Source organism: Notolepis coatsorum (assembly GCF_963971535.1).
Source record: "Notolepis coatsorum genome assembly, chromosome: 14".
In the NCBI taxonomy this organism is placed as follows: domain Eukaryota; kingdom Metazoa; phylum Chordata; class Actinopteri; order Aulopiformes; family Paralepididae; genus Notolepis; species Notolepis coatsorum.
Window position 1 is genome coordinate 38,803,494 of NC_140178.1, and position 19,528 is coordinate 38,823,021.

A 19,528-nucleotide genomic window follows, 5' to 3' on the forward strand; every position below is an offset into this window, starting at 1 on the left:
AATCGCACACTGTTCCATTACTAGTGACGTGTCCTTGACCTGAGCACTTACTTAACCGCTCCAGCAGAGCTGCTCTTCCACTGCCAGTCCAACGTTCAGTTGAGGATTGTGTTTTTGTAGTACCTGACGACCCACGTGTGAATGTTTGTATTACCGTGAGAAACGGGGCGTTGCAGAAAATAATCTTTTTGGAACAATCTGAACCCATTATAAAGCAGAATAAAGCCTAGGCCTATCTATCTTACTCAAATTTTTACAGACATTACCAATGTAAACAAGCCCATTACAGCCACAAAATACAGAAGATATAATTAAACAAAAGTTATCCTTTGTATCAAGAGCGCCAGTTTTTCTTTTCTTTTCGGTGGTGGGCTATGTAATGTTTACATACTGATTGGGCCTTTACATGTGTTAAAAATGGGATAGGAAAGCGATAACACCAACAGCCATTTAAGGCGCAGCAGGCAATTTTAGCAAGAATGAGTGTACTGTACCTGCCCAGCTGAAATAGAGTGAGCTCTGCCGTGCACATTGTGTGTACTTCCTGTTGAGGAATGTGATGGTGGTCTTAGTTTTCCGATGCGACCCTGGGAACACCACTTGGCTAAAAACATCTGATTAGCCAAAAACAACAGCTCCCTGCAACAATAAGCAATGTTGGGACATTTGAAAACTAAGACCACCATTGCGTTCCTTGTCAAAAACACTGTGAAATATATATATATATTTTTTTTATCCAGCTTAAAAGCTGCTGGTGCCTCTGGGAGACTGTGGAAAACCTTTTGTTGTGTGTGCATGGGCTTGAAAAGTGATGCAGAGCTTGCTCTATTTCGGTTGGCCAGGTAAACTCACTCTTGCTAATTTCTCCAAAGTTGTCTACTTTAATTAGCTGTTACTTCTTCATTATCTTGGGCCTCAGTATGTGTGTTAAAAAGCATCTAATTTAATATTCTTATGCCATGGTGCTTTATGCTAAATTTGAACTTTCAAACTTGGACTTTATTCATTCATGGAACTGTTCCTCCCTCTGGTGGCTATAGAAAGCATGGTAACTCTTCAAGTCCAAGTCCAAGTCCCTTCCAAAGTCATCTTTGTCATCACATCTTTCTGTTTGTGTTACATTTTAACACAGTGTGTGTTTAAGATGTGTTAATAATAACATACAGTAAGTAGACATCTATTAACACTTGAGAAAAGTGAGTGTGTGTGTGTGAGAGAGAGAGAGAGAGAGAGAGAGAGAGAGAGAGAGAGAGAGAGAGAGAGAGAGAGAGAGAGAGAGAGAGATTCTTGGTCTGTACTGCCGATCTGTCTGTTTGTCTGTCTGTGTTCTTTGTGTCTGTGTGTGTCTGTCTGCTTGTCTGTCTGTGTTCTTTGTGTCTGTGTGTGTGTCTGTCTGTCTGTGTTCTTTGTGTGTCTGTCTGTCTGTTTGTCTGCCTGCCTGCCTGCCTGTCTGTCTGTCTGCCTGCCTGCCTGCCTGCCTGCCTGCCTGTCTGTCTCTGTTCTGTCTGTCTGTCTGTCTGTCTGTCTCTGTTCTGTGTGTCTGTCTGTCCGTCTGCCTGCCTGTCTGTCTGTCTGTGTTCTGTCTGTCTGTCTGCCTGCCTGCCTGTCTGTCTCTGTTTTGTGTGTCTGTCTGTCTGTCCGTCTGCCTGCCTGCCTGTCTGTCTGTCTGTGTTCTGTCTACCTGCCTGCCTGTCTCTGTTTTGTCTGTCTGTCTGTCTGTCTGTCTGTGTTCTGTCTGTCTGCCTGCCTGCCTGTCTCTGGTCTGTCTGTCTGTCTGTCTGTCTGTCTGTCTGTCTGTCTGTCTGTCTGTCTGTCTGTCTGTCTGTCTGTCTGCCTGCCATGTCAGGGAGAAAGTCCTACAGTAGTAGAATGTAGCTCCAGTTTGAACAGACACATCCAGAACAGAAGATGCAGGGCAGAGACTGATCACTAACTGATCACCATTATTGACACAAATTCTGGACCAATTATTGGAGTCTGTTGTTCAGTAAGAGGCACTCTTACTGTGTTATTTGATGATACATTAAATATCCTTTTTGCATAAATAAATAATGGGAGGAAAATCAACCAATTTCCATAATCTTTACTATCTACATTAATATACAAATATTCTGCTGACAGTTAACCCCATTAGGTGCAAAGTCATAGCCAGTTGTGGAGAAAAGCAATCTCTCCTCTCTCTTCAGAGACTGATACCCCTCACTGAGAGCAGCACATGAGATGTGATCATCCACAGGAGAGGAGAGGGTACAAGAGGAGAGGGGAAGGGATGAGAGGAGAGGGTACAAGAGGAGAGGGGAAGGGATGAGAGGAGGAGAGAGAGGAGAGGGTACAAGAGGAGAGGGGAAGGGATGAGAGGAGAGGGTACAAGAGGAGAGGGGACGGGATGAGAGGAGGAGAGGGTACAAGAGGAGAGGGGAAGGGATGAGAGGAGAGGGGACGAGATGAGAGGAGAGGGTACAAGAGGAGAGGGGAAGGGATGAGAGGAGAGGGTACAAGAGGAGAGGGGACGAGATGAGAGGAGAGGGTACAAGAGGAGAGGGGAAGGGATGAGAGGAGGAGAGCGAAGAGGAGGAGAGAGATGAGAGGAGAGGGTACAAGAGGGGAAGGGATGAGAGGAGAGGGTACAAGAGGAGAGGGTAAGAGAGGAGAGAAGAGGGTACAAGAAGAGAGGGGAAGGGATGAGAGGAGGAGAGCGAAGAGGAGAGGGTAAGAGAGGAGAGGAGGAGAGAGAAGAGGAGATGGTAAGAGAGGAGAGAAGAGGAGATGTTAGGAGTCAGGGTCAGGGATATATATATCATATGTATATATATATACTGTATATCGAGAGAGAGAGAGAGAGAGAGAGAGAGAGAGAGAGAGAGAGAGAGAGAGAGAGAGAGAGAGAGAGGTCATAGTGAGGTGGTGTGTGGGTGTATGACAATAGGGGCCTGCAGGTGATTCCCTGTCTTCTCTCCTCTCTCTGTCTCTCTCTCCGTTTCTCAATTCATTAAGCTGAATTAAGGCATGAAGTATGTTTCAGTCAATAATACCAAGCGTTCATTAATAAATCAATATTCAATCAGTGTAATAAACAACATTTTAAAAGAAAGGTGAAGTAGCTCTTCCCTTGTCGCTCCTCAGTTCCTTTCTTCATAGGAAGATATGGGCCATGATCATCAGAATCAACAAGTTAAGAGATTGAACAATCAATAAATGAATTGCCAAGCAATCTAACAAGCAGTCCTTGTTTCAAGAGGCCTGTCTGTATAATAAGAATAAAGTATATCCGTTGTTATGTTTTACTTCTTCATGGCACAGCTAACCTGTTGTACTATGTTTGGATTACAGATGGCGTCCTGGTGGTGTAGTGGTTAACACTGTCCCTGACGAAGATGGTCCGGAGCACTTGGATTGGTCCCCGGGCGTGGCCCACACCTCCTCCCTTGGGGGGAAGGAGACGGGATGGGTCAAGTGCAGAAAGGAATTTCATCGGCGACCCCAAAAAATTTAAATGCATTGTGTGTGTTCCTATGTGTGTCGCCCATCTTGCATGTTTGTGTTCGCTGCATGACAATGTAGCAATGTGTCCTACAAATAAAGACTTCTTCTTCTTTTTAAAGATAGACAGAGGTGGAAAGTAACCAAGGACGTTTTTACTTGCCTCATGTGCTTTGGTAAAAAAAAATATATTTGAGTATTTTTCCTTGACTTTATACTTTAACTCCACTTTATTTCAAAGCAAATACTTTTTTACTTTATACATTTTCCTTCACTGTCTTAATATTTATCAACTATAACACAAGTTACTTTTAATTAAAGGGTTTTGCAAGACATTTCATCAATTCATTCAAAGGAATGTGCCTGTGAACTTTACGCCAGCCAACTTAAAGAGGAAACCAGCACATGGACCACCAACCCTATTAGCTCATAAAGGTAGAATTATACTTCCTTGTACTTCCTCTTACAGAAATATGAGGGCATAATGTTTAACAAGCACATTTACTTGTTGATAGCCAACTACATTTAATCAGTCAGTCCTGTTTTGCAGTCAGAGACACTCAGTTTTGGAACATCTTACCAACTCAAGACCTGGTTATTAACCAATCAAACATGTGATCACTTTTAATCAGTTCATTGTGTATTTTGTTATTGCTTTTACTATTATGTTGGATTGTGTTGTAAATACTGTGTTTTACTTTTAATGCTTCTGTTTTACTGTAGGTGTATGGTCGCTCTTATAACATCTGGCCAAAAGGACTACAGTTGCGAATTAGCCAGCTGGCTAAAACTGACACATTTACAGAAATGTTGATTATTGATTACTGTCCTTTTTTAAATAAACTGAAACTGAAAGTGAAACTGAATATCAAGTATAAGGTCAGATTTCTGGACATTACGTTGTATGAAATACTTGCCAGTGGATGCAAATTATTAGCTTACTTGAGTTGAGTTGAGTTCTGGCCAGGTTCCCAGTGAACCCGGGAGCTTTACACAGGCAGCAAACAAAAGAAACAGGGTCACGGAATCAAAAGGTTTTAATTCACACCACAACATGCAGACAAAGGGTTATAGCCACCTCCCAAACAACACCACGCTCCTCCAGCATGTTGAAACAGCTGATAGGCCACATTACCAGTGATTACCGGCTCCACATGAGTAGTAAATAGTAATACACCAGCTTTTTCATAAAAACGAAATAGTACTGTCAAGTGATAGTAGAATCCATAGTGGTGGAAGATGATTTCGGGGTGTGCGGACTGATGATGACAACAATGATCGACGCAGGGACTCAAGACGAGACAGGATTAGGCCTACAGTTGTTGTCGTTGTCGGAAATTGATAATAATCACAAGATACATTCAGACAGTGTTGGATCTAACAAAATGTATTTATATGGACACATTCATGGAAAGTTCAAGCCCGGACCACAAAGCTTTTCAAAGGGTTAGCGCGACACGCTACGGCTCTTCCAATTCGTACGTGATGTTCTAAAAAAGTGAGTATCAGCCTCAATATATACTGTTCTGTAGTTACTGAAACTGATTGAATATGGCACCGCCCCACCTAGAATAATTTTCACCAGCCGCCACTGTCCATAACCTCCATAACCTCCACAACCTCCATAACCTCCACAACCTCCATAACCTCCATTTGATTTGATTTGATCTTTATTTATCTCGAACAACCATAAACACAGTACACACAAACTTGAAATAACAAAAAATAACAACAACTAAATAAAGAATAATAATAATAATAAATAAAATACAAATCAAATAAAATATATCTTCCTACATGGAAGCAATTGTCAACATAGCTCAAGCCAAATGGTTTGTTTGAGTAGGGACAGAAAAGGGGGTGGCTAAGTGGCGCAGTGGGTAAGGCGCTCGCCACTAATGCAGGATATGCTGGGTTCGAGCCCAGCTCTCGGCATTGCTACCAGCTTGGCTGGTCGTTCATACTAACGCAATTGGCAGTGTTAGGGGTGGGAAGCTGGTGGGTGGGGATTGGACATTGTGGACAGCGACTCCTACAGGTCGGTTGGTGCGCCTGCGCAGTAGAATCAGGAAGCAGCGGGGGCGGCGTGTCCCTCCCACGCAGACCCCCGCCGCTGAGAGATCGCGCTGTTCAGGTGAAAAGATGCGACGGCTGCCTCCTCGAGTACCGGAGGGGACACGTGATGCAAGGCTTCGTCCACATTGCAGCCGGCCTGTGGGAGGCATGGTCTAGCAACGTTCGAGACAGGGGAGGTAAGGGTAGAATTGGACAATACGAAATTGGGATTGGAGAAAAATAGAAAAATGGGATAAAAAGTAGATAAAAAAAAAGAGAAGGGACAGAAAGAAGCAAAGCTTATCTGGTCCTGCCCCTTCCTTATAATATATTAATATGTAATAAGTTATCTATCAATATCAAAAATAATATACCTGGGGCGCTCCAGTAGCACACCATATAGCGCGCTGAGTCGCGAAGCGGTCGTCCCGGGTTCGCTTCCCACACCCGGTGACCATTTGCCGCATGTCTTCCCTACCTCTCCTCCCGTTCTCCCTCTCTCCTCTATCGGTCTTGCGTGGCAAAAAAAAAAAAATGCTGTAAAATGCTAATAAAGATAATAAAAAATAAAATAAAAAAATTATATACCTATCCACTAAAGCAAAAGATAAATGATATAGAAAATACTAGTTCATGTTATTTTCAAGCTCCTCTAACTTATATGTGTCGATAGTACTTGTTTTTATTGCTACATCAAGGCCATTCCAAATAGATACCCCACAAACTGAGATGCACTTGCTCCACAAACCTCCATACCTCTGCAAACCTCCATAACCTCCGCAAACCTCCATAACCTCCGCAAACCTCCATAACCTCAGCAAACCTCCATAACCTCCACAACCCCCACAGCCTCCACAACCTCCACAGCCTCCACAACCTCCTTACAACTCTGTCTTAAATTGATAAAGAATTATATTCTTTTGACCTATTGCTATTCTGTGTTGCAGACATTAGGCTATGTAAATTAGACCATGGGATTGGAGAAGTAATTTTATTCTAAAAACAGGAAGTGATGGACAGACAGATGGGTGCGAGATTACTTCTGGTTTAGTAACAGGGACAAGCCCCCATTGTAGACTGTGATAGAGTTGAGCGTAGGTTCAAGTTCTAACGTCCTTATCAAACTCATCACTGTGTGTTATGTTAGATACACTCGACAGGCCTTCCCTACTGTATATACTAGAAGACACTTCCATTGGCTTCAATTCATCTTTAAAGGTGCTGTAAGTGGTATTTTCTTTGTTAAAACAAGTGGTCTACATGTTAAAATAATAGCTCGGGTTTCATAGATACCACATTCCACATTCCATACCACAACTGAACTGAACTGAAAAAATAGATACCACATTCCTTTAAAGGGGAACTATCTTATAAATGCCATTTTCCAGTGTTTAGCATTGTTTTCTAGCAATGTGGGTTTGTATCAATGGGGTCTATGTCTCTAATTCTCATTTTGGCTCATTCGTCCAGTTCAGATGTCACAAGATTTTCCCTCACTGAACTAAGCCATTCTGAAACTACGCGTACCTCTGGCGTGTAAGAATTCTCATCTGATAGTAATGCCCCCTCTATGTCTATGTCTGATGATGTCGTGATCTGCCAGCAATGGGCCAAGTTTGTTTTGAGACCTGCCGAATTTTGTCCCAACTGCTCGGAGTCGGGTGTGTACCGCACATTTTTGCAAGGAGGACATTGAGAATCAAGGACTTTATAATGCTGGGATGATTTCCAGGATGTTACTAAAGAAGGGAGCTGTACAGAGTATTCGGGACCCAAAAGAAAATATCGAATCAGTAAGTACAAATGTCGTAATTAGTCACTGATTCACTGTCTGGGTTATATTTATTATGGACAGAAGTTGTCAAATCATTACTCAGCAACTGTCAACTGTCTGCACATGTGTCAATAGTGTATTAACGTTACTATTTTACTGTAGCGTTTCTGCGCTTTGCGATGTTCCTCTTTCTTATACAGTAGGAAGGGGGAAGGACACTATATGACTTGTATTCAGCTTACAGCTTCGAAACTCCACTTATTTCGTTTTACAATGTCAAAGCCTTTTAAATATAATCAAAACGTTCCCGCATTTCGGTCCGCTTTATCGTTCGACAGAAATCTGATCACGCGAGGGGGAGTCCAATTCTGGCAGGGAGTCCGAATTCGGCACAACACCGGCCGAGGCATTATTTGTCGCCGAGTTGAGAGCTCCCCAGAGTCCAGACTACAGCTGGGCGATCGCCTACAATGGCGATTGCCTAGAGCGAACTATTGAATATTATTATGAAGAGGAAGAGGACAAACAGTGATGATCCATCCATAAACTTAAGGTGCGTTTTCACCAGACTATGTTGGATTCTAGTATTTCCAAACAGGCTGGATGTAACGCTAGTTGGTGACTGTCACTCAAAGTGCTTTGCGAGTGGAAAAGTTCTGCTTTAGAGTACTTGATTAAAACAGGGAGGAGGTCAAACGAGTTCAGGAGCTTTCTGAAAACCAACCTCAGAGAGGCCAAAGATAATTACAGGGAGAAGTTGGAGAGGAAACTGGAGAAAAATTATATTAAATCAGCTGGACTGGAATGCAGACCATAACTGGCATTAAACTGGCGGGGAGAGGGGAGTGGATGGATACGTGGACAGGGCTAATGAGCTAAACCTGCTTTACAACAGGTTTGACACAGCGGCCCTGGCTAGACAGTCTCTGCCCCCCCCCCCCCCCCCCTGTCCATCCCTTCCCCACCTCTCAGCCCCTCAACTCCAGCAACCCCCTCCCTCCCCCAAATTGCCCACCCCCCCTCCCTGGTGCAGCCTGTCTGCCCCCCACGGCTCGACGACCCGCCCCTCCCCTCAACATGGCACGGTGGCGTAGTGGTTAACACCATAGATATCTATAGAACACTAGATAGCTTAAGGCGGAGTCACCAGCGTCACTGAACCGCCGCCATCTTGCTCCAGTTAGCCTTGAGTGAGAGTGAGTGAGCTGCACAGACAAAAATACTCATAACTCGCTGAAATATTGACGGATTTACAAACGGGTTGGTTTGCTATAAACATCACATTTTTAAAGATGTTTTTTTTTACAAACCGCTTGAATCATAGCCACGTTAATAATGCTTGTAATAAACCAAACCGTTTGTAAATCCGTCAATATTTCAGCAAGTTATGAGTATTTTTGTCTGTGCAGCTCACTCACTCTCACTCAAGGCTAACTGGAGCAAGATGGCGGCGGTTCAGTGACGTCGCTCTCCATTGGCCGGCAGCGCGGGCAAGCTATCTAGTGTTCTATATATATCTATGTTTAACACTGTCACCTCACAGCAAGAAGGTCCAGGGTTCGATTCCCGCTTGGGGACCAGGTTTCCGCGATGCCAGGTACCCAGGCGGGTGATCTCCCAGGCCTTTCTGTGTGGAGTTTGCACATTCTCCCCGTGCTCGCAAGGGTACCCCCCCCCCCCCGATAAGAGAAACCCAATGGAAAAACATGCACAACAACAGATCGCTAACGCTGTCGCGTCCGTGACGAAGACGGGCAGGAGCACTTGGATGGTCCCGGCTGCCCTTGGGGGGAAGGACGACGGGATGGGTTAAGCGCAGAGGAGTATCGCATCGGCGATCCTAAAGACAATGCATGCGTGTGTGTTCCGGTGTGTGTGTGCTAAACTAACCGCTGTGTGCCGCTAACATTGAGTGTCGTTGCATGCCAATTAAAGACCTCTGCGACAGGTCCTGCATTATTATAATTCTGCTGTTTGTCGACTACAGTTCGGCATTCAATACAATAATCCCCTCCAAACTGGTCATCAAACTCACCAACCTAGGCTTCACCCCCGAACTGTGCACCCTCATCCTGGACTTCCTATCTGAGCGGCGACAGGTAGTGAGGAGGGACTCCATCACCTCCGCTCCTCTGACCCTGAGCAGTGGAGCTCCTCAGGGCTGTGTCCTGAGCCCCCTCCTGTATTCCCTGTATACACACGACTGCGTGTCTATACACCACTCTATCCTGGTGGTCAAGTTCGCCGACGATACAACTGTGGTGGGCTTGATCACTGATGGGGACGAGTCGGCGTACAGGAGGGAGGTCGACAACCTGGTACGTGGAGTGAGGATAACAACCTCTCGCTCAACATCGCCAAAACCAAAGAGCTGGTGGTGGACTTCAGGAGGGGGAGGAAGGCGGAGTTGGCCCACATCACAATTGGGGGTGCTGCTGTGGAGAAAGTGGGCCAGTTCAGGAGTCAACATCACCAAGGACCTGAAATGGGACACCCATGCAGATCAGGTGGTAAAGAAGGCCCAACAACGCCTCTTCCACCTGAGAAGACTAAAAAAGTTTGGCATGGGGCCTAGCATCCTGCATGCTTTTTACAGGGGCACCACAGAGAGTGTCCTTACCGGCTGCATCACAGCCTGGTACGGGAACTGCACTGCACTGCACAGCCGCAGAGCAATACAGAGAGTTGTTAACAGCTCAGAAAATCTGCGGCTGTGAGCTCCCCTGTATACAGGACATTTATAACAACCGGTGCATTAGCAAGGCCCGGAGGATTGTAAAGGACCCCAGCCATCCCAACAACAGTCTGTTCCAACTGCTGCCTTCCGGGAGGCGTTACTGCAGCCTCAGAGCCAGGTCCAGCAGGCTCAAGGACTCATTCTACCACCAAGCCATCAGACTCATGAACAATACCTAAACAATTATGATTTACCCTGTGTTTTATGTATGTAGTATTTTAAGTATTTTTTAGTACTGTATGGAAATTGCACTTTTTATATCACCACTCTCACTTTTTCTTAAAGGGGAACTATCTTATAAATGGCCTTTTTCAGTGTTTAGCATTGTTTCCTAGCTATGTGGACTTATATTAATATGATCTATGTCTCTAATTCTCATATTGGCGCATTCTTCCAATTCTCCTCTCACAATATTCACCCTCACTGAACTGAGTCATCTGAAAATGTGATGATTTGTGATGTCAGAGAGACACCGCTGCATGTTAATGTCCCAGATGCCGCGAAGGCCACACAGTGGTTTAGGAGCCCAGCCTCAAAACAGCTTAAGATCTTGAGGTAGAAAAATGCTGTTTTTGAGGACTTGATTAGAAATACAAAACAATGAATTAAAAAAAATATATAATTACAGAGGTGTTCCATAAACTCACAGGAATTGTGTAAAAGTGCCCAAATAGTGAAAGAAATAGTAAAATAGTTCCCCTTTAAAGGTGACATGCATTATAAATGTATTTTTTGAGTCTCTAGCATTGTATTATAGTAATAGGAGTTAGTAACAATGTGTTTTTGTGTCTAAATACCATATTGGCGGATTGCTCTCATTCAGGTCAGACCATTTCCTGCTCCAGTTAATTAGGTCATTCTGATTTGACTCGCAACGTGACGTCACGATGCGCCGGTGGAGTATTTTCATTGTAACCCAACACTTCCCCAAACAGGGTTTGACAGGCAGAGAACAGGGAGAGGGAGAGATAGACCCTCGCGACAGAGCACACATACGAACTGTGCCGCACGCTACAGCTGCTCCCGAATCGAGAGAGAGAGATCACTGTGTAAACACTCTGCGTGCAGGTCCCCTTCTTTATCTCTCTCTCTCTCGATTCGGGAGCATAAGCTGTAGCCCGGCACAGTGGTAGACTTCCTCGAACGGGAGAGAGAGAGAAGGGGACCTGCACGCGGAGTGTTTACACAGTGATCTCTCTCTCTCTCTCTCTCTCTCTCTCTCTCTCTCTCTCTCTCTCTCCTCCACCTTTTGTTTCTCTTCCTCCACTTGTCTCTTTCTCTCCTCCATCTCTCTCTCTCTCTCTCTCTCTCTCTCTCTCTCTCTCTCTGTCTGCCACTCGCAGACTGTGTGGATGACTGCCACTGAAAGTGCTTATGGGCGGAGCCAGGCCAATAACAGGCTGAAATCTTAGATTAGAAATATAAAACAATGTTTTATTCTTTTTAAATAAACCTTACAGATGTCTTCCATAAACTCACAGGAATTGTGTAAAGTTGCCCAAATAGTGCTAGGAATAGCAATGCAGGTCCCCTTTAAATCATTATTATGCTGGTTTTTATTGTGTTTTCTTTCATATGTATTCTATTGTGTATTCTATTGACTGCTGTAGGTCGAGGGGGCAAGACCTAAGAATTTTGCTCTTTTTGTATGTAAAGATGCAAGATGCAACAATAAAAACGGAATCTGAATCTGTCCCTAAGTGCTCACGTCCAAGGACTACAGGTCGGTGGCTCTAACCTCTCACATTATGAAAACCATGGAAAGGTTGGTCCTGGAGCAACTCCGCCGGGCAATCAAACCCCACCTAGACACACTCCAGCCCCGACTGGGGGTAGAGGACGCTGTCATCTACTTGCTGAACCGAGCCTACACTCACCTGGACAAGCCGTCGAGCATGTTCTTTGACTTCTCCAGTGCTTTTGATTAGGGATGTCCGATATTATCGGCCTACCGATATTATCGGCCGATATTGGCATTAAAATGTGATATCGGAAAATATCTGTATCGGTTTAAAAGAAAATGGACAATCTCTCCTACCCACTACACACAGACTTGGCTGATAGAAGGAGCAAATTCAGTGTTAGACTAAGACTCCCTAGATGTAACACTGAATGGCACAGGAAGTCCTTCATTCCAACAGCCATTAGACTCTATAATGCATCACTGTGCCTGACTGCATCACTGAGCACAGGGTGACAGTACAGCCTGGCGAAATCTTCCTAGACACTTTACAATTTTTACACATCTCACAATCTTCCTGGACACTTTACACTTTACATTTCTACACTTATTACTGTACATTTTACTGTATATCTTTGGCTGTATAGTTTATATTTAAGATTTTAGAATGTATATACATACCAGAATGTATATCCCGGACCGTATTTTATTCTTTATTCAATTTTATTCTTATTTTTAATATTATTATATTCTTATTTTTATTTTAGTCCTATTGACTACCTAATTGTTTATTGTTGTTCAATGTGAGCGATCTGTAGTGCCGAATTTCCCTCAGGATTAATAAAGGATTTCTATTCTATCACATATGAGTGATAATGTCGCTAGCTAGCATACTACATAAAACAGCCAAGGACCAGCAAGGGGTAGCTAAAGGTAAAGTAAGTAGTAAAAAGTAGTTCAATAGGAGGAATGCTACTGCCTTTGCTGAACATTGGTTTTACAGAGCGATAGCAAACATGATCTGCTATGCACAAGCAGTTTTAGCAGTCATTAGCCTAATGTTAATATCGTCGCTGGCGGAAGAAAACCTCGTAACTCCAAAAACCCAACTTTTCAGGAGATGAAAAAAAACGAACACAGATTTGAGGGCGAATAGTTACGAGGTTTAGATAGATGATATGCTTTCCCATTGTTTAAAAAAATAAATTTTATCTATTTTTTCTCCCCCCTTTTTCTGTGATTTTTCTCCCATCCCAATTTCCTCTCGTGCCAATTCTCCCTCCCCTGTCCTGATCGTTGCTCGCATGTGCCCCCCAATGGCCGGTCGTAGGGAGGATAGAAGCCCATCACATGTCCCCTCCGATACATGTGGAGGCAGCCAGTCACATCTTTTCACCTGCCAGCGCGGACTCTCATTTGGCGAGGAGTAACGTGTAGGAGGCTCACACTGCCCCCACCATTTTCCTGTCTTTGCTGTGCAGGCGCCCTGACCGACCTGTAGGAGTCGCTGTTTTACAACGACCAGACTACCACCCTTCGACTCCCCTCCCGCTAACTCTGCCAATTGAGTCAGTATGACGGCCGGAGGCAACGCTGACAGCCGGATTCGAGACCGGTGTCTCTTACGTTGGTGACGAGCACAATGTCCGCTGCGCCACCCAGCCGCCCCCATTGTTTAAACTTTGTAAAACCACACACACATATGGAGGATGATCTACTGAGTTACGAGGTTTTCTTCCGCCAGCGACAATATGTTTGATATTGTCGGCCCGGCTGCACATTGCCTAGAATTATAGTCTATATAGCAACTATTAATGCTACAGTAGCCTAAATTAAATGACAGTCACTGACTATTCGGCAGACATAACATTAGATCCTGTGTTTGTTTTCCACTGATGTTGAGCAAATACATTTTGGGTTTAGGGAAAGGATAAAAACAACACCCTCTCCCTAGCTTTTCATAGAAACTAATGGCTCGGTAGCATGCACTTATCTGTGTTTCATTACACATATATGAGTGTGTGCTTACCAACTGTTCACCTGTTTTATTGCAACACTACTATCACCGACATCTAAGAAGGGAGACCCCCCCCCTTGAATGGCCCTTCTAAGGTTTCTCTCCTCCACATTGCCTGTGGTGCATTTTCTCCTATTGCTAGGCTTTAGTGAGTTTTTCCTTACCTTCGCGTGGGGTCTGGGAGTGTTGCATTTATTAATTTTACATGCATTTATTTTAAATTCTTTGGACTGTATGGTGTTTTGTTTTGTTCTTGATTTATTGTGATGTTTCTTCTTGACTTGTTTAAAGAAGACGTGTCCGGCCCATGGGGACATTAACGTGTGTTGTCGGGCCTTACAAATAAATTTGATTTGATTTAGGAAGAGAGATGGAGAGAGAGAGACAGAGAGAGGACGAGAGATGGAGATAGAGACAAAGAGGAGGAAAAGAGAGACATAGAGGAAGAGAGATGGAGAGAGAGACAGAGAGGAAGAGAGATGGAGAGAGAGACAGAGAGGAGGAAGAGAGATGGAGAGAGACAGAGAGGAAGAGAGATGGAGAGAGGGACAGAGAGGAAGAGAGATGGAGATAAAGACAGAGAGAGGAGGAAGAGAGATGCAGAGAGACAGAGAGAGGAGAGAGATGGAGAGAGGGACAGAGAGGAAGAGAGATGGAGATAAAGACAGAGAGAGGAGGAAGAGAGATGCAGAGAGACAGAGAGAGGAAGAAGAGAGATGGAGAGAGAGAGACAGAGAGAGGAGCAAGAGAGGCTTTTGATGTTCTTTATTAAAACATCTCTAAACAAAGAAAAATGCCCAGTAGAGACAAAAAACAACCTTGACACACACACACACACACACACACACACACACACACACACAGCCCCTCCCCCACAAATTGCATTCCCCATTCCTCAGACATCAATATCATGTACTCCTGTGGGTCAACTTAGCTTGACCATATAGAAGACTCAGTAGCAGACTTCTCACACACTGAATACATAGGACCCAGGATGAAACCCCCCACACAGAAGGTCTCCCCCAGCTTTACACACAACCCCTTTAAGGAAGCACAGAAGGTTGGTGTGAAAAAGGGCACCTGTCACCCACCCCCCGGCTCCACATGAGCCAGGAAACGGTTAGTTGCCAAAGCCCCATGAACTATCCTCCACTGTAGGTCCCCCCTGACCTCTCAGGAAGTGGCTGTTTATAGAATACCCTCCACAGAAAGAAGGTTGAAAGAGAAAGTAAAGAGAGAGGGAGAGAGAGAGAGAGAGGTTGAATCATTAGAGAAGACCAGAAATAATGAGTTAGCCTACATAACGTGAGCTATTCGTGTGTATTATTATGACCAGGCTTGTGCGCATGTGGATGTGTGTAGGTGCATGCATACATGTGTGGGTGCATGTGTATGTCTAGCACTTCCATAAGTTGTATCTACATACATGCGATCCATATTACGGTACCTTCACTGACCAAGGCACTGATGCTAGCTCTGATACTACTAAGTACAATGAATGAATGAGAATGGGCCCACTCCCCATCAATGTGTGTGTGTGTGTGTGCGTGCGTGCATGTGTGTGTGCGTGTATGTGTGTACAGTACAACAAAAAGGGGTTTGGCATCCAACCAGCATGCAAATGTAACAGTAAAGTGCAATAGTAATATACAATGTACAGGTGATTAAACTGGGTATAAAATATATAAATTAGTACTACTGAGTGTAGTGCTAATCAGATGTACAGTGTTGTAATATTAATATGTACAGTGATACAGGTATAAAGACAATATGGTAGTTATCATACTGGCCAGCAGCCTATCCAGTAAGAGTATAGGTAAGGGATATGTACAGATATAGATATAGTATCTATCTATGTTAATTAGAATTAGTATTAGAATCTCTTTATTTGCATTTTGCATATGTGCGTGCGTGTGTGTGTGTGTGTGTGTATGGTATGAGTAGATGTATGTGCATGTGTGTATTCATCAATAAGATAAGATATTCCTTTATTTTTTTTGATCCATTTTTTCTCCTCATTTTCTATTTTAAACCCATCCCAATTTTGTATTGCCAATTCTCCCCTCCCCTGTCTTGAACGTTGCTAGACTATGCCCCCCACTGGTCGGTTGTAGTGAGGATAGAAGCCTTGCATCACGTGTCCCCTCCGGTACACGAGGAGGCAGCCTGTCGCATCTTTTCGCGGACTCTCAGTGGCGAGGAGTAACGCATGGGAGGCTCACGCCCAGGGCACACAGCACACGAATGAACACGGACGGACGGACGGGCGGCTGCCGCTTCACTTCCGCTCCCATGTTTTTTTTTTATCAATTTTTTTTTATTATTATTCACATGAAACACATTAAACACAATCACAATACATAGAACTTCACAAGAAAATAACAAAAACAATAATAATACAGAATAACAATTTATACAGACAAAGAGAAAAGAAAACAGAGTTCAACCTTCTAAATTTTAAATCCAAGGGGTACTATCCAATAAATGGTATTTCCCAGTGTTCAGCCCCGATTCCCGGCTGTGTGACCCTATATTAATAAAACGTACATCTCCAATTCACCACAAGGACCACTTTTTGAGAACACGACCCGAAAACAGAGCAATGAACCTTCATGACAAAACAAAAACCTGTAGAGGTGTTCCATAGACTCACAGAGACCGTGTAAAAGTGACCAAACAGTGAAGAAATAGTTAAATAGCTGCCCCCCCATAAAATCCCCAGCTAAACTCAAGAGGACAAGACAAAAGACAAGACAGACAAACCATTTCCTCCTCCCCCTCCCAAGAGACCCCCGGACTCACCCGAACACGCACCTCAACCCCGCTCAGCCGCACACGGCGGTCCTGACCTTTTCGGCTGCTGCAAACCACAGGTCAATACCTGCCTGTCCCACCCCAATCACCCGCGCCGTGGATATCTCAAGATAAATCACATCCAATAGTGTTAGGGACCAGTTAATCACTGTAAGCTTCTCAGGCTCCTTCCATCTCATTGCTATTAGCTTCTTCGCTGCTGTGACACCCGCTAGGACAACCCTTTTTAGTTGAACGGACGCAGGTAGTGTCGTTATATCGTTCAGGAGTAGCGTAACAGCTGTGAATGGGATAGTTAAGCCACACAGATCTGAAAGTGTGTCCGTTATTGACCTCCAGAAGCGGGCCACTGGTGGGCAATCCCAATACATATGCATATAAGTGCCAGTGGCCTTTTGAGAGCACAAAGTGCACCGAGAGTCGGTTATCAGTCCCATAGCAAATAGCTTCCTAGGTGTAAGATAGGTCCTATGAATATAATTAAAATTAATTTGCTGGTGATTGGGGTTGCGGGAAGATAATGCCACATTTGCCCAAACATCATCCCAGTCAAACTTGGGGTCCAACTCCGGGATATCCACCCGCCAGATTGTATCCAATGATACATTTTTATACGTGGATTGAATTAATAGCATATAAAAGTCTGAGACAAACCCTCTGGAGGTCGTCCTGTCCACTATGAGCCTGAGGAAGGGGTGTGGGTGCAAAGCTTGAGCCCACGGCACGCCATGCGCCCTCAGCGCTGACCTTAGTTGAAGGTAAAGAAAAAAGGACTCGCCGGGAAGATCATAAAATTCTCTTAAGTCCTGAAACGCACGGAGGCCGTTCTTATCATAAATATCCTCCAGAGTATGAACTCCCCTCCTCTGCCATTGAGGAATATTAACCGGCTTGTGCCCAACAAGTAATTGCTGGTTATTAAAAATTGGAGAGTCCAGGTGCCATGGGCATTTAACCCCACACGACCTCTGTACATTACGCCACGTTTGGATCACGTGAGTTATGATCGGTCCATACCTCAACCGGCATTTCGAAATAGAGACAGTGGAGTACACCACATCCTGCAATCTTAGCGGTGAGACCGCCGCCGCTTCTAAGGTGCGCCAAGATACAGCATCTACAGGGTCTAGCCAGCACATCAGAGGTCTCAGTGAGAAGGACCAGAAATAAAGCTTAAAATCAGGGATTGCGAGGCCCCCATCTTGTTTCCTACGTTGAGTAGTAGCTCTTTTGATTCTCGGGCGTTTGTTATTCCAGATCAATTTAGATACCATCGATTGTACCTTGCGCCAGTGGTCTATTGGAGGGGGCAGGGGGAGCATTGAGCTAACAAAATGTATCCTAGGCAGAACGTTCATTTTGATTATGGAAGCTCGGGCTTGTAGGGAGTTAGGAAGGGACGACCATCTGTCTAGATCCTGGCGTATTTTATCATAAGTACCCGTGAAGTTGTACTTAGTAGTTTGACTCAGCGTGGGGAATATCTCTATACCTAAGTATTTAAAATGTTCCACTATGGGGATATCAGCTGGTAGTCGCACCGCCTTGGCCAGCTCATTAAGAGGTAGGCAGGCTGATTTGTTCCAGTTAATCTTAAAGCCTGACAATTTACCAAAGTCGTCGATTATTTCCAATAATTTTGTGGCCGACCGGGAAGGGTCATCCATAAAAATCAGTCGGTCATCCGCATAGAGAGCAATTTTGTGTGGTGTATTATTGATCATTATGGGGACGATGTCCTCTGATTGCCTTATAAATTGGGCCAATGGTTCGAGGGAAAGCGCGAATAGTCCCGGGCTCAGAGGACAACCCTGTCTAGAAGATCTTGAGACTGGGAAAAGTGTGGAACAGTTTTTGCCTGTCAGTATCATTGCCGACGGCGAGGCATACAGGACTTTAATCATATGAATAAAATTCTTTCCCAGACCCATGACCTCAAGTACCTTCCACAGGTATGACCATTCTAGTCTGTCAAACGCCTTCATGGCATCCAAAGACAGAACAGTGGACGGAGCTGTATTGTCTTTACTGTTATCGACTACATGCAACAGCCTCCTAAGATTATCTGCAGCCATGCGCCCCGGGATAAAACCAGTTTGATCGCAGTGTACCAATACCGTCATAAATCTCTGCAGGCGGCGGGCCAGCAAGGCTCAAGGGCCTATAGCTACCACAATCATTGGGATCTTAAGTAAAGAAATCAGCGCCATGTTGACATCTCTTGAGAACTCCCCCTGTTCGATAGCGTAATTGATCATATCGAGCATCAATGGGCCCAGTTGGTCCCAGAAAGCTAAATACACCTCGGGTGGAATACCATCCCAGCCTGGTGCCTTACCCCTCTGCATTTCAGCGATCGTCTCCCTTAGTTCCATAAGGGTGATCGGTTTCCCCAGTTCCTTAGCCTCTTCCTCAGAAATGTGGGGTATCTCAAGCCCGCCAATGAACGATTCAAATTTAGAGTCGTCGAGATTAACCTCTGAGCTATATAACTGTGAGTAAAACTCTTTAAAAGTGTCGTTGATCTTTTTCTAATCAGTAGTGATTGTACCCTGTCGCGTCTTGATCGAGGGGATATCCGAGAAATGATCATTCGAGCGTATTTTCATTGCCAATAGATGGCTAGGCCTGGAGCCGTGAAAGTAGTAATTTTGCCTTAACCTATGTATCAAGAACTCAGACTGTTGTTTAAGTATGGAGTTTATTTCCTTCTTGACTATCTTACGTTGTGTGTTTAGTCGTTCACTATAGTTAGTTTGCAAAGATGCGTATAGATCCGCATATAATGTTTCCAGTCCTTCTAGTTTTTTTGATCGGGATTTACGTAAGTTGGAGGAGAAAAGTGTGACATGACCCCTGATAAATCCTTTCAATGCGTTCCATAGGACCCTGGGGTCATCGACCGTGCCAACATTGATCTGCAAGAATTCAGCTAGTTTACTCCCGAACTCAGAACAGAAATCATCGTTC

At 44.4% G+C, this 19,528-nt stretch overlaps 1 protein-coding gene across 1 annotated transcript in view; it reads left to right on the forward strand.

The window, feature by feature from the left end:
* LOC311240507 (protein kinase C beta type-like) overlaps positions 1 to 19,528 on the forward strand; it is a gene marked incomplete at its 5' end in the record, with an annotated part of 391,798 nt that overhangs the window by 50,400 nt on the left and 321,870 nt on the right. Inside the window, 1 exon segment of the mRNA XM_084329084.1 lies at positions 9,297 to 9,947. Coding sequence (XP_084185210.1) covers positions 9,297 to 9,947 — 651 coding nt within the window.